This window comes from Elaeis guineensis, chromosome 1 (genome assembly GCF_000442705.2).
Source record: "Elaeis guineensis isolate ETL-2024a chromosome 1, EG11, whole genome shotgun sequence".
Classification (NCBI taxonomy): Eukaryota; Viridiplantae; Streptophyta; class Magnoliopsida; order Arecales; family Arecaceae; genus Elaeis; species Elaeis guineensis.
This window is the reverse complement of record NC_025993.2, coordinates 16,637,622-16,662,105: the sequence shown is the minus strand read 5'-3', so window position 1 is coordinate 16,662,105 and position 24,484 is coordinate 16,637,622. Positions and strand designations below refer to the sequence as shown.

General features: G+C 35.8%; 1 protein-coding gene across 2 annotated transcripts; it reads left to right on the top strand.

Annotated features, from left to right (window-relative positions):
- The first annotated feature begins 355 nt into the window (after positions 1-355).
- Positions 356-23,974, top strand: LOC105037981 (uncharacterized). Of its 2 annotated transcripts, XM_010913627.4 has the most exons (15): positions 356-634; positions 788-958; positions 1,410-1,488; positions 1,590-1,697; positions 2,642-2,726; positions 3,755-3,809; positions 5,599-6,003; positions 9,972-10,031; positions 11,317-11,415; positions 11,509-11,619; positions 12,579-12,650; positions 12,776-12,892; positions 15,821-15,970; positions 19,903-20,003; positions 23,501-23,974. In XM_010913627.4, the coding sequence occupies exons 1-15, from the start codon at positions 572-574 to the stop codon at positions 23,826-23,828; spliced, it is 2,004 nt and encodes a 667-aa protein (XP_010911929.1). In that variant the 5' UTR covers positions 356-571; the 3' UTR covers positions 23,829-23,974. The 2 variants fall into 2 exon arrangements, with proteins under 2 accessions (XP_010911929.1, XP_010911930.1); XM_010913628.4 differs by lacking the exon at positions 5,599-6,003 and having other exon boundaries at positions 357-634.
- The last annotated feature ends 510 nt before the right edge of the window (positions 23,975-24,484 follow it).

Sequence of the window (24,484 nt, the reverse complement as noted above, 5' to 3'; positions counted from 1 at the left end):
TGTTTTTTGGGTTGGCTATTTTCTTCCTTCATCTTAATTACATTATGCTTCCATTACAAACATTATTAGTGAGATATGTATAGCTTTACATGCATCACACATACTCTTTTGCTTACACTCCTGTACACGTTGCCGTTTTCTCGCGCGGCTTGGAGCTGCACCGCGGACGCTGGCACGAGCAGATCTGCCTGCCAGGGAGGCCCGGGCGGTGGCCCAAAACGACCGTCGCGCCACGCGTTGCTTGTGGCCGAAGGCAGCCCCCAGCATAAAGGGCTCGGAGACAGCGACTGGTTCAATACACGGATACTGTGCCATTCGTGCAAGGATGAGCAGAACCACACGAATCCTAATGTTCGACATGTGAGGCAACCGATCCTTCAGTCGTACAGACATTTACGCTGGCCAACGGACCTAAAGTAACCATACCCAAGAAACCAGCAACTCCATCCCGACGGTGTCTCTCCCTGGTTCCCCTTTCCTCTACCGAAACTCTGTCTTCGGTTCCTCTTTCCTCTCTTCTCTTCCTTTTATCTCGACTTGTCTTCTTACCTCCTGTCGGCTTCTGTTCGCGATGCACGAGGCGGAGCTCCACGACCTCTCCGATGACTCCGACTACGCCGCGTCCCAGCAGCAGGTAATCGATTTGAGTATGATGCAGTTATCGACTCGATTTGGATAAGGATACCGTCATTGGTTGGTTTCTGTTTGTTTTCTTGCCACAAATCCCTCAACGATTTGTGTGAGTTGGATCTGGTGATTGATATCGGTTTCTTGGTCTTGTTTCAAGGCGTCCGGGAGCATCATGCGATGTGATTCGGGCAAGAGTGCTGTCACCGAGCCCAATGGGTCGGAGGTGGTCTACTCGAAGGACAACGTCACGATCCACCCGACGCAATACGCGTCGGAAAGGATCAGCGGCCGATTGCTCCTCGTCAAGCAAGGTTCTTCTTTATTCATGGTAATTCCCCTCTTGACAAGTCGAACGAGTTCAAGAATTTAAATTCTTTAACACATGTTATCTAATTTCTGGTTATATTATGTTTCTGAATCCCAGTTCTCCGAAATTTTTTATTTTCAGTGGCTTTCTTCCTTGCTATGTATTCGGATCCTTCGATAATGGTGATTGCTTTCAAAGATCCCGTACCATTCTTGAATGAATTTAGTGGATAGATCTTTTTACATTATTTTTCTGATAAATAAGGAACTAATTTGTTTTTCTTATTTTTATTGACTATGATTAGGTCTTCATTCTTTCTTTCCTTTAATATTACTCTTCTTACATGTCCTATGTTATGCTTTATTTAGTTAATTTCGTGCCTGTTCCGTTCATTCTATAATAGTGGTTTGGTTCCTTAATGGATAAAACTCAATTTTGTTTGTCTATTTATTTTCTTGGATATGTTTTTCAGTCATGGATACCTTATAAAGCCAGTACTGATGAACTTGGTTATATGAGTCGCAGTTCAAACTCAGGTCCCACGGAAAAAGGTCAGTCTGGATTTCTTTTTGTTGAAAATGTCATGGATGCATGCAAGCTTTTATGGCCATGACAACCAATCTTATGCTTATTGTTTTCTAATGCTATACAGATAGAAGCCTGTACACCATCAAAAATTTGCCTTTAACTGATGTCCGTTCTATACGTAGGCATACCCCTGCACTTGGCTGGCAATACATAATTGTTGTCCTATCATCAGGTAAATAGTTGAGCTATGCTTTGCAATTAGAAGGAAGTGTTTTCCATCATTTCATCATCCTACACTAGAAATGTTTTGGTGCTTTTCTTCTGATAGAATGAATATTTGTCTGAAATTTCTACTAATCTTGTATGTAGTTTTTCATATTCTTCTGTAAAATTATTGCATGGAAACAAGAGGTTTGTTAGATTTATGATTTACGCTATGTTGGGCTCATTATTCTGGGTAAAGTTGTGGAGCTTTGTGTTTGTGGATGGAATCCATCGAGAAAGGTTAGAATGGCAGTTCCGGCTCCTTGAGAAGTACCAAATAAATGGCTACTCGAATCAGGGTTTTGAGCATAAAGATTCCACTAACATGTAAAAAGTGGTTCCTACCATTGTCACCTGTCATTGTAGTTTTTTGTAAAATGTGAAATGAATATTTAAATTAGTCTTGTTTTTGTTGGATGAACTAGCCTATCCATTGAATTTGAAGATATTGCTTGCTACACACACAAGGGTTTAAATCTTAGTACTGGGCCTTATCCCGGTTTGCTTTTGCGATGGTATGGCATGAGGTGGGGACATACTGAAACAGCCAACAATGACAAACGAAAAAGAGGTGGGCACAGACTGAAACAGCCAACAATGACAAATGAAAAAGATTTTTTTTTTTAATAAAAAAAACTGCATCTGGTCTGTCCCGACCATCTGAGTGCATCCTGGGTGTTGGGATGCAACCGAGATAGTTGGGATGTCCTAGTTTAAGAGAACTGATATCCTGTGTCCTAATTTCTTGTTGGATCAGTATAGTATTAATATCCGGTACTGGGGGGATTTAAATCCTTGCATGTGCACACACATATGCGTACATGCATGCACACGCGCGCACACACACACAGACACACAGAGAGACACATATGTATATTTCAGTTGTCAACTGATTTCATGAGACATATGCAGGTCTGGCATTTCCTCCTCTTTACTTCTATAGTGGTGGGGTTCGTGAATTTCTTGGTACTTTGAAGCAACACATTTTTATAATGAGGTTGGCCCTTATTGCTTTTTTTGCTATTCTTCCTTGTTACTGTTATTGGTTGCCAAACATCAACATGATGATGACAGCAACAACTGTAGTGGTGCCTGCTCATCAACATGAGATCAGCTATCGAACCCAACTTAAAATCTGGAATGTTGAATTAGGATTTTTATAACATGCCTTAGCCTAATGTCAACCATCTTGTAGATTCTGCCAACATTCTTGTTTTTACACTAGTTGGTGGGCAGGGGATGAATGTGCTGACAAACATAGAAATAAATAATTTATGAAAGAAAATTTCAAATGGTGAAGGCACTGAAAGCATATAAATAGAAGACACACCAATTCAACTCTATGTCTGATTTGATACTTCCATTTCTGATATGATCTCTTTATATTACACTTGTAGCACATGTGCATTCATAATATCCAAAATTCTCAGCTACCTGGGTTTTGGTCTCAAGATTCTTTTCTTCCATTTATCTTTATTGATGTCTGAGTTAATCACTAGAACAAATCTCTTCCTTCTGTATAAATTTTTATCCAAGCAATCTCTGGTATATTCCTTCTCCTTTCTTCTTCTACTGTTTTTTGTGCTTCCCATTCTAATGGCAGCGTCCTTTGAACAAAGTATCTTAGTTTCCTTGCCCATGACTTAGTACAAACACTCAACTTCTAATGACATCCTTCCTGGTTTTGTCACATTGACCAAGGCATCCTTATATCTGCTACATTTTTCATTTGTATGTTCACTTTTTTTATTTTTTGTGATTCTTGCAACACACTGGCTTGATCATCGCCATGTATAATATTCCCTATGTGCATGTTTATCCATCTTGTCTTAAGCTTATTGTAATGTGATGACCATAGTGAACAGGTTATCAATTCTAAGAAGCATCTGTATATTTACAACATACGTGAATGCACATGCATACAATCATTTGCATTGAGCTTGTTACACATGATAGTGTTCTCTAGTTATCATAGGGATGAAGCTTATATTTCAAGTTTCTTAATATAGAGATTAATATTTTCAGGTCTGCAGATGATGCAAATGTCTTTCTTGTGAATGATTTCCAGGATCCTCTTCAGGTATGCTTTACTGATTATCTCCGATGGTTTTCTAGTATGATCAAGAGTTTACAGTGATTTTATATGATAAAGAGCTTCATCTGTTTTGACACAAAATCTTGGTCATCTTTTTAACAGTCAAGTCAGTGGTGTCAAAAATTTCATAATCACATTATGAAGAAACTGGCATTCTTATTTTGTCTGTATACTCATTGGCATATGATTTGTTACTCTTTTTTGTTTAATTATAATGGTTCCAAATTTCATACCCCAGCCTCTGCTGGGAGTCCTAAGTCCTTCCATGTCCGCTTCCTAAAAGAGTGTGGTGTCTTACCCTTGTGTTCGCTTTCCTTTTTGAGATATTTTAATGTTATGTTTTATGCTTTGTTTTGGAAGATCAATATCATTCTCATCAAAATCGATATTGTACTCATTCTCCATCACTTGTTTTTTTTTATTTTTTATTTGTATGTATCCTATATGGTTTTTCTTTCTTCTATTTTATGTTGAAGACTATAAAGATATTAAAGAAGTTGGACTGACATGAAATTGCTCAAATATATTCATTAATTATGCTTTGAAATCCCTGTTTGACTATGCTGTTTTAATTGCACAGGCTAATTTGTAAGCATATTCTGTTAAAATGGTGAATGATGGGAATTATTCAAAAATTGCAAAATGATTTTCAGTTGGTTTAGATTCTTTGTGAGTTACACTTACCATGCTTCTGGCAATTTATACTTACTCAGTGCATTATTTTTTGTGACTAATGAAACCATTTTTTGGGAAGTGGTGATGACAAATCGTGATGCAGGTTTGTTGGTACATTGTTTTGGTTTATTACGGCAAGCAGTAAATACGCTGTTATAAAATAGAAGAGAATGATGTATAGGCTATATCAGGTAATGAGTAGTGCAAAAACTTGTTTAGGCCTATGAATTTGTACTTGTAGGAACTTTTATGAAGAAAATTTTACAGATCACCTTCATAGATTTTCTAGGAATTATTAAAATAAACAAAGACATGTTAGGAAAATCATTCATAATTTTTTTTCTTTTCAATGTATGAGAAGATCACATTATTTCACAGGTTGTGCTGCAGCTAAAAATTTTCAGCAGCAGTACCATATGAGATATAATTGAATACCAAAATGCACATAGAATCAAATTATAGTCACGCTTATATTGGTGTTTGATATAAAATTGCATTCCATCATTTCTGCTAGATTGTCCTGCATCTCGAATAACCTAACCCTATAGTTCTCTTGTTTGCACTTTGTTGCTAGACAAATACAGCATTTTCTGCATTCTGTTTTTAATTAGATGTGCATCTTTAATATTCTGTAGTTTGCTTTTACACTGATGAAATTTCTTAAGAAACAGCTTATGTCCTGCTGTTTGAAATATTAGGCAGAATCTACTAATGCTTGTGTAGCATCAATAGAATGACCACTTTTCTTAGACCAAAAGAAAAAAGAACTGCTTTGGATAAAGATATGCTTTTATGGCATTAAGCGACATGGTCATCAAGCATTGCTTTTCCAATAAGCTTTCTTTGTCATTCATAGGACTGCTTTTTCCATCATCTCACAATGAAGTATACTTATTCTTTGAACCAGCTAGCTGCAATAAAATATGTATAATATCTGAGTGATATAACCTGTTCATCTTAGTCTTTAATATTGGAAGGGCTTGTGGTTTATTACGATATCATTTGTTTTTGCAGTATACTTTTGTTTCTGCAGTGAAACACCTGCAACTCAGTTTTCCAATCTATGTTATTCATGCATTCGTTCATTCATTGGTTGCAGAGAAGCCTGTCATCCCTAGAGTTGCCAGGGGTTGTTTCTGTTGCAAATCGAGCATCTCTACGTGACTCACGTGGTTCAGTTTCTTCAGCTGATAATTCTGAGAGAGTGAATCAGGAAACTTATGATGGGTCTGCTAGCACTTCTGAATATAGTGGGAGGCACAAGCACAAGGCTTATGACCCTGCTCGTGATCTCTCAATTCAAGTCTTGGAGAAATTTTCACTTGTTACAAAGTTTGCCCGCGAAACAACCTCACAACTATTTCGTGAGGGTCACAATAATGGCTTTAGCCCCTATGAGAAAAGGCAGCAAAATAATTATGCCTCACCTAATTTGGTGGGTACTAGGCCTAATGATGCACAAAAAAATGCAGATGTAACTTCAGTGGCCTCAGATCCATTGGAGGTAGTTATTTATGCTCCTGGACCCAGTCACGTACACACACATACACACACGCACATACGTATATAATGTTGTGTGTGTATCAAGAATTTTGGAAGAAGTCACTGTTCTATGTAATAATAGCTTCTGAATTTCTGTCTTTTTGTTTTTCCACTACATTTAGGAAAACTTATATATCCTCATTATTTACTTTTCAACATGTTTTTGGAAGTTAAAAGTTATTAGAGTCCAGATTAGCCCAAATTTTATGGAGATTTTTTTAATTCTTTTGTATTTGCGTGATATGTAACAGTAAGTAGGTTTTTTTTTTGGTTGTCGTCATTCTATCCACAAATGGCTTCTAATTTTTGAAAATTGTGATATACATTATTCAGCCTTCAACTTTGTGATGTCTAGACAGTATCGACTTGAGCATGTTATGCTGCCCTGCTCTCAGAACTGGATATTTCTATTTTGCAAGATCAGGATTTTTGATATTCTTTTTGAATTGTTTTTCTTTGTATCTTATTATTATTGTTATTATTATTTTGGAAGGGGGCCTTGACCTCATATTTTATTCCATGACAGTATGAGGACCACTTTTGAGTTGCTTTGTATGACTACTTTTGCCATACTCCATATTCAGATACCTGATAATCTTTGATTTAATCATTAGCCATCCTAATACAATGAATCATGGGCATACACTCATTTCCTCTTGCTTCTTTCTGCACTGCATAACAACTTCATGCGTACACTACTGAAACTGGGTGGGTAGGGTTACTAATTGAAGTTCCTTACTACCTATAATATGTTTTGCAAGTTCTTCTAATAGGATCTATCTGATTAGAAAATTAAACGAGGTTTATGTGGCCTGTAGTAGCATAGAATGGAGTAGAGAATCACTCATTCTCTAGGATGAATACCTTGCTGTCATGACTTAAATGGTTTTTGATATTTTGGGTTGTTACTAATAAGATCAACTCCTGTTTTGCATTATTTGATGACTGTTTATGAAAGAATATTTGCTTGTTCCTGTTGATTAGTGCTCAACACAGTGTAACACACCATGCTATTGAGACACCTGGCAGTTTCAAAATAAAACATCTGATAACCTTGTTGGTTAACACAGTGTGAACCAGTGGATATCTGTTTTGGATCTTTTGAATATTTTTTGGATCTTATAAAGTATAAACACATCAAATATGATATGAGCACTGCTGCTGCTGATAGATATCAGTAGAAATACTTAACCTATGAAGAATTACGTTATGTGGGGAAGTAGATCTCATGCAATTTTCATAATTTGAGTTTAAAAATCTCAAAGCTATTTAGAACTATCATTACATTATCACATTTGAGTGTCTTTTAGAATTGATTTATAACTATCAATACTAGAATGCTTCATACAAAGTAATAAACATACTAGTGAGGGCTCATCATAGTGTGCTGTACAATATGTAGGATGATCTGATGCTTGTGATCTTGCTTTGGAATAGGTTTTATTCAGCTAAAATGCTAAAATGAAGAATACATTGTTCTTATAGTAGACTGAGATGGAGTAGCTAGCATGGATCCATAGTACTTTGGGTTAAATGTTGTTTTCTATGATACAAATGATCCTTGACACATTATGGTATAATTTTGTTCCTAAATGAGAGATATAGAAATGAGATTTATGAGCTTAAGAAATTTACCGTTGCATTTTTGGCATCTTTGCACCCAATTAGAAGGGTGACATATGTATTCAGGGGAACAATGGCTGCATGGGAAGGGCCCTTCAACTCTCTTTGCAATTACGAATATGTGACATTATGCATCATATGGGGCTTCTTGTCATCAAATTTATGGGAGTATGCTTAGAGATAATTACCAGATGACCAGCAAGCTCATGCCATGCTATGGGTTAATGGTACAATGGGACTTGTACTTTGTTGGCCATGAATGAGGGTTTTGACGTATGCGCCTTATCACTTTTTGGGCTGTGCATGCACTGTGACAGGATGAAGGTTTCAGACTGGTGTGGTTGTGGACATGTGTGGGGTATCATGACATACGTATTCAGAAATGCAAGGATGCTATGATTTTAAAGTTGCTTTGAATCAGATTATTTTTCCTACATGAACTATGGATGTTTCTACCTTCTATGGTGTCATGACAGGTTATCAGAATAATGAACTTGTTGAACATAATGAACCAAAAAGTTCTAACGTAGCTTGACTTTCAGGGCCAACCCACAGATGTATTTAAATGAGCCTTGTCTTTTGGGTGTCAACTTCTACCTTTTTCCTCACTAAAACTGTGATGTAATCTACTGATCAAAAGGCAACTCACTATCTGAAAATGGGACCAGCAAGGGTTTGATGCTAGAGTTTTTGATGCTTCAAACTATAGCACCACCGGAAATTACTCTACAATAAGCTCATAATGAGTCCATTACTTTAATAAGATGAGAAACGGATAAGCAGGACAGTTTTTGGAATTGTAGTTCTTTGGGAAATCGGACTTTGGGATTGTTGATCTGGGACTGGGCCTGATCTTCAGCCTGTATTCTGAGCATCTTGTTGGACATGAAGTTATGATTGTGTAATAGTTTGCTTTAAGTTGTAGGAGTTGGGGTATATGCAGCATATATTTTTGCACATCGTCTAAAATTGCATGTCATGTTATTGGTTATATGCAGCTAGAGGTAAGAATTTGGCATTTGAAAAAAGTGAAAAGAATACCTGTCAAGTTTGGAAAAAATCTGGATGACTAAAATATTAATGTATATTTTTTATGATTGTTTTTATATTATCCTTTTAAATGAAGCATTGGAGCAGCAACAAGAACAAAACGATAGCAACAGCATGACCAACAAGAACAAAATGATTGCTTTATGTATTTCTAATCTGTGAGCACTCCTTGTGTAAGTCACACATAAATGACAGAACATGTGATGCATTAGAAATTCTTGATCAATTTGATTCTTTAGAGTGTCGTTTAGTCTTTAGAGACATTTGTTCCATGAGGAATATTATGAATGATTTTTGAATATTTCAGTGGTTTTATTGGAAGTTGCTATTATGACTGGTACAACCAAGTACACTAAAGCTTTACCAGATATTTATCTAAACCTAGTTATCGCTTAGTGTTAAAACCGGCCCCTTTCTTTGACCTTATGGCATCATCTCAGTTGCCATATGTTGAAATGTTACTGTAGAATATTTTCTCTTATTTTCCCCTTATTTTTTCTTCCCCCTCCTCCCTGGAGAACTCACTTTGTTATTGATTAATCAATTAGGTGGATGAAACAGAAAGCTGTTAGCTGGTACATAAGAAATATGATTGTTTGGCATTAATTGATTAAATAAAATATCATAATAAGAAGAAATTATGTTGTACATAAGAAATACTTAAGAGGCACAGACAATCAAATTACCAAACTTCTGATTTGGCAATCATGTTAATGAAATAAAAGCTGATAGCAGACATAGGCACATTTTATCACAGGCTGTTGTCTTTTGGTTATGCAGTATAGTCACTTGATTAGTTATTTGGAAAGGTAAAATTAAGAAAAATATCTTCAAGTTCAGAACACCTTAATATCCTCAGCAAGCTTGGATGACCTTGTATGGTACCCCAAAGTCTGCCTGCAGCTGCTGTGGGCATACATGATTATGTGAGTGCTTTATCTTGTGGCTCAATAGCTCAAGTTAAAATTTTTTATACTCTTTAGATCTTGAGTAATGATTGACCTTTCTATTTTGAAAAGGATAAGCTTGGTGAACAATTGTCAATGTTTTTTTAAGTGACATATTCACTATGTTTATTCAAGATCAGTAATGAATGATGGCAATACCAGTTCTTTGATATGCACAATTAAGTTATACCTCTATGTGCATCATTATTATCATCAAACATATTACATCATTAGTGATGATAGTTTGCTATTGGATAAAAAGTTAGTTTCAGTTCAATGTGGTAATTCATTTTTTAATATTTTTTGGCAGTTTGATAAGTTACCTCTGGTATGGGGAAAACAAAGAGAATCTCCATTATGCCTTGCAGAGGTATATCCTTTCAGTAATTCTTTATAATTGCAAGTGGCAAATTCTTAAGCATTGAATGCTAGATTAAGTTTTGGATAACTATTTTAGTTCAATGTGATGATGATTTTGTATTTCGGACTCAATATTGTTCATTTAATGTGGGGAATTCCCTCAAACAGAATGATGTCCAAGACTTTTGTGGGATTAGGCTATCTGTAAATTGATGTAGCAGTGCAAAGGGAGGCTGTTAGGGCTAGGCAGTGCATCAATGCTTGAGCATATGGTGGAGATGGATAATGGAATAATGTTGGCCCAGAAGTTGGAGGTGGGGAGAGGATGAGAGGGGGAAGAGAAGGGGATGGGAAAGAGTACTGCTATAGACCAATGCTCCATTCACCAGTCTCATGTGGCAGTTGGTGATCGATGCAGTACACAGGGGTTAGGTGGTGTCAGGCAGGGGGCCTGGGCACAATTTGCCCAGTCACTGACAATCATGTAGGACCAGTGAACTGAGTGAGGACAAGAAGGTGGGCTTCAGCATCTTTGGATGGGAAATGGAGGAGAGCTAAGAAAGGGGCATTCAAGTAAAATGGGAGAGGAGGGCAGATGATGGAAGGAAGAGAATGCGGTAGAGGAGAGGAGAGGAATTGAGGGAAGAAGAGGAGGAAGAGGAAAGAGAGGAAAATTGGGGCTAGCCGGTTGGATGGGGAGAGGAGATGCTATATGGGTTGGGGTCAAGGTTTTTTTTTTACGTTAACATAGTATGATGAAACTATACATGTTAACAGTGGGCATGACTAAACAGGTTAGAACCCTCTTACTCTAACCCAAGTGCAGCTCGGCTTAGAGGAGCCAGGTTGGATCAGGTCAGGTCAACAGGTTTGGGACTGAATTTCCACTGCTAGTTGACGTTTTCATCTTTTGGTAATTCCAGTGTTCTACACATGCCTTGAATGTGCTATAATCAAGAATAAGGGGAAATGTATCTGGGCTCCAAACAGGAAGGCCTCAAAGTCACCTTGGGGCTTTTCCCATTATTTTTATAAAAAATTATTGTTTCACACTTCTATCATACTAGATTTCCTTGCTGGAGATATTAATTGATTGGGAGGAATCATGTTAATCATTTTTTTGCTCACATTGCCTTTATTAGATATATTTTTTAGACATTTCCTTTGAATTGAAGCCCAATGTGGATTTCTTGGCAATTCTGTTCATTAGTTTTTCAGAAAAATCTTATGCGAGGGCTCTATATGGTATCAGCCTGTATGAATTTGTGTTGCTTACTCCTAAATTCCTGTGATAGTGGGCTGCTTTCTTGGACTCTGAAGGACGAGTTGTGGATTCAAAGGCATTAAGAAAAAGAATATTCTATGGAGGCGCTGAACACAATCTGCGAAAAGAGGTTAATAGCTTACAGTAATAACTGGTTTCATGATGGATACCTGTTGTTAGTCATGAATTTCTGGGCATTGCATTGGTCATTGTGACCCTGCAGGTTTGGAAATTTCTGTTGGGATACCATGAGTATGATTCGACATTTGCTGAGAGGGAGTATCTTGCAGCGGTCAAGAAATCAGAGTATGACATCATAAAATCCCAGTGGCAGGTCTGTAATTTTTTTTTGATGTATTTTTTTTTGCCTTCCAATGATATAGCTATACCAAACATGCTAGCTTATTTGCTTGTTTGCATGCCTACATCACTACTAAGCAAATGATTTAGTACACTTCTCTGTTGTAGATGAATCGGCTACTATAGGCAGAGTGTTAAAATATTTGTAATTAGCCCATGCAGGTAAAGTTGTTCAATTTGGTTCATGTGTGAAGACGTCTTTGATCTAGATATAAATCCATGATGCAACAGATGGTAGCAGAACTTACCAGCGAACTAATTTAGCACCTCCAATCAGTATCATTTGTTGATTGATGTTGTTGTAGGTATGATTTTGAATGCCAACCATCATAGTACCGTGCCAGGCCAGTACAGACACTTGGCACAGGTTGGCATGATACTTATTAAATCTGTTTTTTTAATATTTTTAATCAAAATTTTTTTTTTTTAAATTTCTTGCTTCAGCACAGAGTCACACATGCTGGCACAACATGGCACATGCTATGTCGTTGCCTGAGTGCATGGGTAACGACACCGATAACCAAGTCCTAAATTGTGGGACAGGTTCTGTGATATTTTTGTTGAGAGAAACCAGTAAATTGCCTATTTCATGGGAAAATTAAAAACTGGGAAATGCAATTTTGCTTCTATCGTTGCCTGAGTGCATGGGTAACGACACCGATCCCAAGTCCTAAATTGTGGGACAGTTTCTGTGATATTTTTGTTGAGAGAAACAAGTAAATTGCCTATTTCATGGGAATTAAAAACCAGGAAATGCAATTTTGCTTCTATCAGTACTCTCTCTCTCTCTTTTTTTTTTTTTTTTTTTTTTTTTTTTGTGAATTGACCAGGCTTTGTACGTGGTTAAAATCCTTAAGTAACTGAGTTGGTCATTCACTCTTCAATTTATATTTATTTGTTAGCTTTTTATGAAATCTATTCATACATGCGCAGAGCATATCAGCCACCCAAGCTAAAAGATTTACAAAGTTCAGAGAACGGAAAGGCCTGATCGAAAAGGATGTGGTAAAAATTTTATTGCCTTGTTTGAACCTGCAAAGCTTCTATGTGATTATAGTAACATAAAGGAGCATTTATGCTTCACCAGCTTACATTGTGTTCTGTTAATTTTTCTGTTTAACATTGTTAAGGTGAGAACAGACAGATCTATCTCTTATTATGAAGGAGAGGACAATCCGAATGTGGCAGTTCTACGTGACATACTGTTGACATATTCGTTTTACAATTTTGACCTTGGCTACTGTCAGGTAAGAGTGCACTCGAAAATTTTGCAAGTGCTAATAGTTTCATTTGCTTTGTCACTAAACAGTATTCAGATCCTATGATTTTTTAACTCATATCCTATTTATTGCTTCTGGTAGCTGTTGCGATGTGGTCACTGAAGCAGTTTAAGCAATCATGTATACATAAGCTATGTCAGTTTGCCATATCTAGTAATTCTGGACCCCATTTTAGATCATATCCAGAATCTGCTATAGCTTATAAGGTTGCATTTTCGTATGAGTTCTATCTTTTCATCTTTAGTATGTCCATGGTGTTTCCTTTTGGCAATGTTAGGTAAATTGGTCATTTTTGGCCTACTTTACATGCCTGCCTGTTTTGCTTCTGCATTTCATATATCATGTTGTTGTAGGTAATGAATGCTTTGTTAGTAAATGACTTTTGATAACCCTTCTTATGTTACTCACGCTAGAAAAATGATATTTGGGATGAAATGCCTTCATATAATGGGGATGTCGTGATATATTATGCCCTTGCATGTATTGTGCATCTCATTGTGACTCAACTGGAGTAATGTTTGTTAAGGTACATTCACTTCAGTAACCATAACCTGAACCTCCGAGGCTTCTTTTAAGCTTTTAGGTTCAGATTTATGAATCCTCGTTTGCCAAGGATTCCCATTTTGGGGTTACAGGGTGTTTTTGACTTTCAGTGATTCCTTGAAATTTTTACTTGCATTTCGAAAAAGTTATGTTTGTTCTTGTATCATCTTTTTCATGGGTGCTTTAATGCAGAAGAAAATGGGAAAGAATGGATGACTAAACTTGTCAAGTTGAAGAGGAATTTCAAAAAGAAAAGAGTTGGTTCCTTTAAAAGGTTTGAACTAACTAAGCTTAGTGGTTTATAGATGATATATCAAATGTAAGAAGGCAGAGTTTATATTGGAAGCAGATTTTCTGTCTTATTGCAAATGTGGATTTATCTTAATCTGTTTATTGTTCTAAGTTGGTGACATATGTTGTGGGTCATTAAGTTTTACTTTGGCAACATTAAATGGAAATGAATGACAGGTCTGCTAATGCTGCTGTAATATCGAGGAGAACTCAAATATGTGTGTCTCCAAATGAATGTCTAAAGAGATGGAGAAGAAACCAAGGGCATTGCCCTCTAGGGGTTGAAATTTGACTAGTTGAAGGTGAGGAAATGAGAATTAAATTGTGATTTACAGTGTTCACAAATAAGAGGGGGAAAACCTTCCCTTCATAAGAGGGGGTTGTGAGAGGTGTTCAAGTTTGTCAATATTGTTGCAACACCTTTGGTGCTTCACATGTGAAATGAGCAAAGCTTAGCCAACTTACATGGAGTTGTAAGAGCCCCGTTTGTTTGAACTTTGAAGAGTGGAAGAGAAAATGGGTATGATGGTCATGAGCATTATATAGTACTATGACTCTTTCAGTGGTCATGTTATGCCAGTAGTCAGTTTTCATGATATAAGGTGGGGAATGATATGAGTCCAGCATTAGATTATTTTGGTCGGTTCTATCAGGGGAATTTTTTAAGTTCCTTTGATGCAGCCGAGTTGCCTAGTGGGCAGTCAAGTGACCCCTTGGCCCTGGGCGACCTAGGTAGCTCTAGTTTTGGACTACATTTTAGGTGGATTGGGTAGGCCAAGCTGGGTGGTTATTAGGCAGGCTTGGTGGAAGGTTATGACCCCCCTCCTGCTACACAGTGGCTCTTGTTTATGCCCTAACAACATAGTTATACCATACAAACTTCATTGTTTCTTGATTGATTATTTTCTTTCCAGCTTTATATTGATTTCTTATTATTTGGTACAATCAAGATTTTATGTACTGCTTTGTACAGGGTATACCATACTGTACCACTAGGAAATTGGTATGGTATAGGGGCTCAATATGGTACTGTGCCAATACATAATATGGATGTTTTTTGGACTTAGCCCTTTACCATGTGTCTATAGAAGGCCATATTATAATGTGCCATACCATACTGGTAAGGTACTATTAGAGGTCCTAGTACCGAGACATAAAAACTTGGGGGTACAGTTTGTTAAAATGATCAAGGAATTTATATGGAGAGTCCACTAATTTGATTATACCATTTCTAAAGTGAAATTGCTATTTCACTGACATTCTATCTCTAATTTTCTAAATGCTTTGCAGTACCCTGACAGCTTTTCTGGAATCTCCTTGCATATTTTTTTTGGGTTGTGTTGTTCTCTGTCTTCAATCCACCAGTTGTGGAACCTTGCACCTTAGTCTCAATGAATGATTCAAATACTGCCAGAACGGGATGGTGCCAATGGTCCCATACAGTTCATGCAGGTTTCTGGTACCAGTACATAGTGCGCCGGTATAGGAATGCAGTCCCATTCCCTATCAGCACCTGGTACCTACCATTCCTCCAAAATATTGGGATGAGTTCTGGTACCGGAATTTGAAACCTTGGTCACAACATTCAAGTAGTGATACGTATTTTCATTTTGTCTAAGTCAAGTTTGTCTTAAGGTTTTATCATTTTTGTTTATTAATCTTAGTTACAACCTTTCCTTGTATGACAAATGTGGGAATTTCAGTACTTAAAAGGATAGAAAAGCATATATTGAATCATTAATTAAAGTTTTAAGAACATATTAACTTTTGTCATATGATGTCTTTCTGTATCTCCCCTTAAATAATAGCAGTTTCAATGATACTTGTTTAGCTTTTTCAATTTGCTTACTTGTATGTTAATTTCCTATTGCTTTAATCTTTAGCAAATCTAATCTTTATGCTATGGTTTACCTCTTCTTGTAAGACCTGATAAGCGCTAAAAATTTGTCAATTTAACATGTCCTTTTTTCTTCTTTTAATGAAAGTTATGATATTGGTTATTGAGTTATGATGTATCTGGTTGATATAGTTGTATCACTAACCTGGTGTTTGGGCTTTCAGGGCATGAGCGATTTTTTGTCACCAATACTTTATGTTATGAAAGACGAGTCTGAGTCCTTTTGGTGCTTTGTAGCATTAATGGAACGCCTGGGACCCAACTTTAACCGTGATCAGAATGGCATGCATTCCCAACTTCTTGCTTTGTCTAAGGTACCTATTTTTTGCTTGAAGATTGGCACACACTATGTCATGCTGCGGCCTAAAAATGATATACTCCTATATCTGTGCTCAAGTATGCTCCTTTTCAGTCAGCAGTTATTTCAGTGCTATATAAGTCACATGCAATAAGTCAAGACAACTCTGTCACCCTGATAATATGAATGATTCTATAAATCTTTTTCTTATTTGTTTCAAATTTGTGTGATCTCTAAAAATTATGTGATATAAAGGGGAAGTGCTTTAAAAAATAAAGTACTGTATAAATCATATAATAGGTCAAGACACCATGATAATATGAATGATTCTCTAAATATTTTTCCTCATTTGTTTCAAATTCATGTGATCTCTAAAAGTTATGTGATAGAAAGGGGCAGTACTTAAATAAGTGCAAGAAAGCATGGTTTCCTTTTGTTTCATCGGGGATTTTGCATAGGCAATTGTGTTAATTTTCTGTATATATGTATGCACGTATTTATGCATATGTGGACATATGTATATGTCCATGGCACATGTATATATCTTTCTGCTTGTTTACTGAAGAAAAGTATGATTCATGAATAGCAATACCTGAAACAGAAAATGTAATAAAAAGCATAAAAATAATTATATTTAAATAGTCACTAATAACATTGTTAATTTCGTTTTTAAAGTATCTAAAACTACAGAGCAGAAAACTTTTCACTATGATCTTAAAATATACAGAACTCTCTCAATTCTGCTCCACCCTTATTTTTTTTAAAGTTTGTGCTTCTTCATTGTTGACGGCATAGTTTTGTATGGGATGTATTGATTTGCCGAAAGGAATCACGTAGTGGATGGAAGGAGTTGGTGGAAGGATGGTGTATATTTCCTTGATGTCGAAAAATCTAAGTCTGATGGGAAACGACTGATCCATTTGAACACTCGATGCCTTCATGCTAGACTTAATATTCTTGGGACACTGGGAACTAAAGTTGCAACTCACTCATGATATCTATCAGTTAAGATTTGGCTCATGAGTAGCTGGAGTTTGTTTGGAGATGATGAGTAAGGAGAGGGTAGTGCAACATGTTGTTATAACTTATAAACAGAAGTGAGTTTAAAGAATACATGTGCTTAGAAAATAAAGATCAAGTTTTGATTCGATGCTCAAATTATATACATGATATCCATGGAATGGGACATGACATCCATGCAAACTGGGTGAAATGGTCTGGAATTTTTTTTTAAAAAAAAAATGCTTGGGTAGAGATTTAAACGAATGACTATGGGTTTGAGGAACCTCTCAACAATCAGGACAATAATTGATTGTTGAAAACTTATCAAGTGACAAATTGTATCTATCTTATTTGAAATATGTTGTTTACTCACTATTTATCCAATAAAAAAAATAAACAAGTCCTATACTTTTAAAACATAAAAAATCAATAAATTTTATACATTTTTTTACATTGTTACAACTTATACATTTTAAAAATCAAATAAAACATGATTTTTCTATTTATGTTGCAATTAAAGAGTAGTATAAAATGTAGATCAATGTGTTTTAAAGAGTGATATTTAATTTTAAAAATATAAATAATTTTCATCAAAAATAGAAAAAATTATGAATAATTTACATATTTTGTATTATATCTATTTATATTTTAATATTTTTAACCAGGTTTGACCTATTGACCTAGCAATTGGACCAATGATCTGATGACTTGGCCCATGGCTGGGTTGGTCATTGGTCTAGTTTCTGTATATGTGCTTGGGAAAGTTGGACATCCTACCATACCCCCCGGACTTGAATTCTTGCTTGGACTCTTTTAAGAATTGGCGTATTCTTGATGCTAAGGTGTAAAAGTTAGAAATAGTTCCAGTTTTATATAGTTGTTGGTAATTTTTTTTGTCTTAGTACCAAGTCCCTACCAATGCCTTACTGGTATGCTATAGCATAGTATGGTATGACATTGTACTCACACATGGTAAACGTACTAGGTTGGAATTGCACCCTTACCATATATCAGTGCAAGCCCTTGTACCATATAGGTTACCGCAGGTATAGCACCATGTGCCTAGTACAGATGTGTATGTAAATTTTGGGTATTAGGATATTAATGTATGTATATCTATATAAAATACACATGCCTATTTATGTAGATGTCTGTTTGCACATGCAAGTGTGTGTTTTGACTTCAAATAGAGCTGACTTCTTCTTGTCTTATTTTGGTAGATGTGTTTGACTTTCATCTGATGCACAATAATCGAGTAACACTTTAAAATGTTCTAATATACTAAATGCTCTTAATGGCTTAATTCCTGACTACTGTGATTGCATGCATGTTTTGGCTAAAAATTTCTATTGTATAAATCCCCTTAAAGGATTAACTTCTTGGTCCTAACTAATAAGTCCTTTCTTTTGGGACTTATGATTGGTAAGAAAATTTTGCTAAAATTATTCAGTTTAAAAATCTCAACTTCAGATGAGAAATTACTCTGTGCATAAAAAGTTACCTTCATGATCTGCTTTATATGTTCTATTTAAGCAGATTTGTTTTGCTAAAAATGGAAATTAAGTTGGGCTCTCCGAAAGTGGTTGATGGTTTCTCCTTTTTAAGAAAAACCTGCTGTGGCCAATTCAAATATCTGGAAAATAAATATGCCTAGAAACAAAAAAAATCCAATTGGTGTCACATTTATCATTATATGAAAGTGATCTTAATAAGCCCACAAGTATATGTCTAATCAGTCAACTGATATTTTAATGTTACATTACTAGCATTTTTTAATGGTTGAAACTCTTTGATTTCTTTGATGCCAAATCATTAAGGTGAGGCCATCATTCACTTTATGAATGATTTGTTTGAGAGCTCCCAATCAGAACTTCTTGACAATTTTTCTCTTTATCATAAATTATGTGCTAATTTTGTTTCTGAAGACATCTTATGGTCATTATTCCATTTTTAATTGATATTTCTGTATTTTGGAGTTCTATTTTTTTAGTAAATTGTACAAATTGGTTTTTTTAAAACATAGAAATGGTTTTTGATTTTCTTGCATTAACTTCTTTCTTGAGCTTCATCCCAAGCTTATGTATTACTATATCATCACTGGTAGTCGCACCATTGCACACTTGACTATGCATTCTTTTATCTATACAAAGCATCCAGCCATCTTGTCTCGGATCGGAAACCTTTTATCTCAAATCTTTTCCAGTTTCTAAGATGCTTAGAAATTGTTGCTCTAGTTCCCCAGGCCATCTTTCCCATTTAGAGTGAACCTTTTTTATGTTATGTGACATGTGGAATAAGGATTTATATAGACCCTCATTTATGTCATGAAGCTCATTTACTAGAAATGTCCATGTTATGGTCATCGAAAATGATTTTATTTTTGAAAAATATGCTGACGTACTGGTGATTGTGTTTTGTCTCCTGTATTGGATCTTTTGCTGAAGTTTTTGTGCCTCTAATGTAAATTTAGTTGTCTTTAACCTTGCCTTTCCCATTTTATCTAGGCATTTATGAAATGTAGAGAAATATTGGGATGTTTGCTACTAATTCTGTGAAATTGTCCGCCCTTTCTTGCTTTACTGCCAATTCCGGATTAGTTATATTGCCAACCTGTAACTGGATAGGGTTTTGATGTTTGAGGTCAACATGCATGGCATTTGTACCATTCTAGAGTATGTAATGATAATCTGAAAGGACAAAGTGTGGATAAGATATTTTATAGTGTGCCATTGACATTACCTTTTAGCTATACAACTTATTAAGTTACACAATTTTTTTATTTTTCTTTTCCTTTTTTTTTTTTCTGGAAAGGATGTGATATACCACATCATGCAATTTGATGCATAATTGCAGCTTCATCTTTAACTTCTTGTCGTTAAAATTTTTAAGCTTTAAAATCTGACAAATTTCAGCTAGTGATGAGCTATGTTCTTTTACATTTTCCAGCTGGTGGAGCTTCTGGACAGCCCGTTGCATAATTACTTGAAGCAGGCTGATTGCTTGAACTACTTCTTTTGTTTCCGCTGGATTCTTATACAATTCAAGAGGTAACTATATTTATGTTTGACATGGGTCTCTATGTGCATGTTCCGCATAGATTTTTGAATAGAATGATTTGTTGCATATCTCTATGAATTAAGTTCATTAAGATGACCAACTATTCTCTTGCAACATATTCAAAAATATGATACGAAAAATTTATAAAATGTCATGGTTTTAAGTTTAAATTGGCTCCTTTTGCTTTTTTTGGTTCCTGAATTCTATAAAAAGGAAGAATCACCATATTTTTGCAAAGTTTAAAAAAATGTTTAAATGTTCTTCCATAAGATGGGAGATCGGAATTAAGGATTGATCCCCCTAAACTTTGGAGAAAACAGATGAAAGATTTAGGTGGAACTATTGTGCTTTAATGTCAAACAGTAGGCACTAGCAATAAACTTCCTCAAAAAATGCGTGTGTATACATATCAACCTAAACATGTTTGTTTATTAAATGAGCCAAAAATCCAAAAATGAAACTGACCTCTTTACCAAATAGGTAACCTGAGCCGACCCACATAACTCATATAGTAAATAGGTTTGCTCAGGTTAGAGGCTAAATGGGTCTTAAACAGTTTAAACAGATTAAGCATGTCTTAAATGAGTGCATTGATACTTTTGTTGACCTGACCTAGTTAATAAATGGGTTGAAACTGGTTTGATGGGTCAAGACTCCAAGTTTAAATCCTGATGGGTTAAGTTGGGTTGACCCATTTATGATTTGATCCTGTTCGTGCAAACTGTTGCCTGTTTATCTTGGGTTGGAGGTTGGGTCATAAATTCCACCCTATTCCAAAACTAGTTACATGTAACTTGATTCTGCTATGAGTTGTATGCATAACCAGAGATAGACATAATGACCATCTTTTCCACTCTATTATCAAGCTTCACTACGGACATGCTATGTAACATAGTCTAGTGAGGCCGCAAGGTTGCCCTTCATAACTGGGGGTACTGCATAGGCTTTCACACCAAGCAGGTGGAGCTCAAGCGAGCCTTGCAAATGTTATTGGGTGGATAATATTGAACTCTATATTCTGTGGCATGTTTTTGAAAATATCTCTGTATTATCAATTATTTGGGAGCTTCATTTTGATATGTTTTGCAATTTATCATTTTGATTTCGATCGCTTGATGCAAGGAATAGTAGTTCTATTGTTGATAAATGGCCTTTAACGGTTGATTGTTGAAAGTTGAGGACCCAGGCATTGGAAGGGACGCAATTCATTGGGCATTAAATTAGGGACTATAATTACAAGGAATAAGTTATTGGGGTTTGGGAATCACAAACTCCATGAGCTAGAGCAGGTTAAATGCAATAGGCTCTTTCGAAAATAAAACCCTAATTTTGGAGACAGAAATGTCTTCGGAGCTAACACTGGTCAGAGAATCCTGTCGAGCACTAACTTATTATGTAAAGGGCTCTAACCAATTTATGAAAACAAAGAAAGCAAACTGATCTAGTGGGCAGACAAAGTCCTATGTTGACTATTAATTCCCGAAGTTTGGAGTAATAAAAATTCCCTCTTTCTGTTTAGCTTTGCTCTTAAAATACCACATCTGTTCTGATGTTCATCATTAATATCACAAGTATTTGTCTCATTTTCTTAAGACAACCTAATAATTGATGCGGACATAAATAAACTGGGCACTTCTAAATTTCTTTTAATTTTCTGTTTTCGTTTATTTTCTTTAGCCTTCCCTCCAAGTCAGATGTTACACATTGCAAATGAGGAGGTAGGGTAGCTTATTTTAAGTAAAGGTAATTGGTATCACCCCACCCCATTTATTTGCAACTACAATGAATCAATTCCTAGTGTCTAGGGTTTTCTCTTTTCTTTTCTTTTTTTTTTTTTTCTAATTTTTGTTTCTTCTTCTAGTGTCGTTAAACCCTTCCTCTTCTGAGTTTCTGTTGGTCACTGTTTGCAGAAATGACCTCACTTCCAATCTTAGTAGTTTAGGTTTTCCAACTTCACTCATTTGTTGCTTATCATCCCTCTTTCTGTTTGTCATCTTCATCATCACATCCTGTGAGAAACTAGGAGTGGAGGACTCCTGCTTAACCTTAATCATACTATGGTCTCAAGCCTATCAAAAGGATACTTGAATGTGACTTTTATTATTGTTTCATGCCTTGTCATGTATACATGAAACGATTTGCTCCTAATAACATTATCAACTCTGAAATGGTTGCACGAGATTGAAAAAATGTTAGTGACAATGTCTTAGAGAAACCAAGCTTCAAAATCTTCAAATAGCAGAATTTAGTTGTTTTAACATTCTTGTAGAAGGAATTGGAGCAAAAAAAAAATCTGACTTGTACAACAAGAGGCTAAGGGTGCGTTTGAAAGTGTACTGCAAAATTATGACAGTTTTGTGATTTCAAATGATTTTGAAATCATGAATCATGTTGTATATATACTTTGGTATTTGATTAGATGGTGGAGATCCATAAAAACATGAAATCATGGAATTGAAAAAGTTATACATTAGTAGTATTTTTCAAATTCATGTTTTACTTGCCTTATGGTTTTCGACATCTGTACATTCTCTTTTAGACAATTTCTTTCTAAAAAAATCTATAACTCTTCTTATCACTCTATGTTTCTGTATGTCTATGGCTTCTCTTTTGACAAACAATTAACTGCTAAAAGACCTCACTTTCTAATTCTTTTTTTTTTTAATTTTAATTTTAAGAATGGTAGAGTCGCCAACAGCTTGTAGCTTAGCTGGTTGGTATCCAATCTCTCCAAGTGGGAGGTCTCAGGTTCAATCATAAGTGGTGGTTAATAACCACCTTATTCTTGAAAATATTGAAGAAAGAATATGGTAGAATCATAATTTCCACTTAAAGAACACATATATAAATGGTTTTAATCAATATGTCTCACATTCAGACCAAATAAATCTCCTTATTTCCAAGTTCGGTGACATGAAGAAAATGGTGATTTACATTTTTGTCCAACAAACAGGAGGAATACTGTCATATCTGACAGTGTCATATGTAAATATCCTGATAAATTGGTGATAGAATAAGGGCATCTTCTGTTAAATCTTCAAAGAATGTTTGACATATTCAGAGATGCAAGCTGCAATGTCCTTTTCCTTCTCCATTATCTTACAAAAAGGCAGTTTGCCTTTTGCAAGGAAGCTTTTCATTTCACATATGACCCCAGAAGAATGACCCTTTAATAATTGATAGGAGAAGTCGGCAAACTAATGCCAAAACCTTATTCCATTGGGAAACTAAGGTGCATGATGGGTGAGCTAGATTTGGCCCTATGATCTCACAATTGCATAGTTCCAAAGTCAGTCATAAGCCCAGCAATTATCTACCTGCAAATGCTGTATCCTTTTCCAATAGCACCTTGTCTTATTGTTCTTGTCCACTCTCTGAAAATCATAGCCAACTTCAATAATGTAACTTTATTGAAGATTTTGCTGAAGACAAGTGTATCTATATGCAGTGCCTAACTTTGTTTGCTTTCTGCTTGCAACAACGCTAGGGAATTTGAGTATTTGAAGGTCATGCACTTGTGGGAGGTCTTATGGACACATTATTTGTCAGAACACTTCCACTTGTACATGTGTGTAGCAATCCTGAAAAGGTACCGCAAGAAAATCATGGGTGAGCAGATGGATTTTGATACCCTCCTAAAGTTCATCAATGAACTTAGCGGTCACATTGATCTTGATGGGACAATAAGAGATGCAGAAGCTTTATGTGCATGCGCTGGAGAGAATGGAACTGCTTGCATTCCACCTGGAACCCCACCGTCCCTGCCTGTCGAGACTGACATGGGGCTTTATCCTCAAGATGATGATGTGTTATGAATCATTCCATCTGTCTGTAAATATACATGCCTATACAGAAATTTCTTGAGATTGCTAGGCTGATAATTTGTAAGATTCAATTGCTTTTAGCATTTTGTATGAATACTGGTCTTCTATAATTGAATAACTTGTTGATAGACTTCCAATCGTTCTGGTGTGTTCATACCTTTGTTTTCATGAGAACTGAATCAGAGGGGATGCCCTTTATTTTCATCAGGAATGAATTAAGGGGGATGCCTGAATTTGTATGGCAGCATGTTTTGAAATTGATCAGTGGATACTACACCTCATGTTAGGAATTAATGCTGCCAAAATGATGGAAGTTTTCAAGCATTCATTCTAATTCAGATGTTTTTAATAGTTTGCATTTGTAAATCTTGTAAATTTATGATCTTATTTTCTGTTGTTGAACGATATGAGAACTAGATGGCAGTATTGTGGATATAGCTTTCTTTCTAAAATATCGTGATTACTGCGATTGTGATTCAAATGAACAGAAAGTTGCTGGTAAAATATAGTGCTATATGTAGGTTTGTCTTCACAGTCTATAAGATTATTATCGACTGCCCTTACAGATTGAAAAAATGAATTATCGATTGCTCCTAGGAAATATGATACTATCAGTTGCCTCGTTGAGGCTATAAAATGTGATGAGA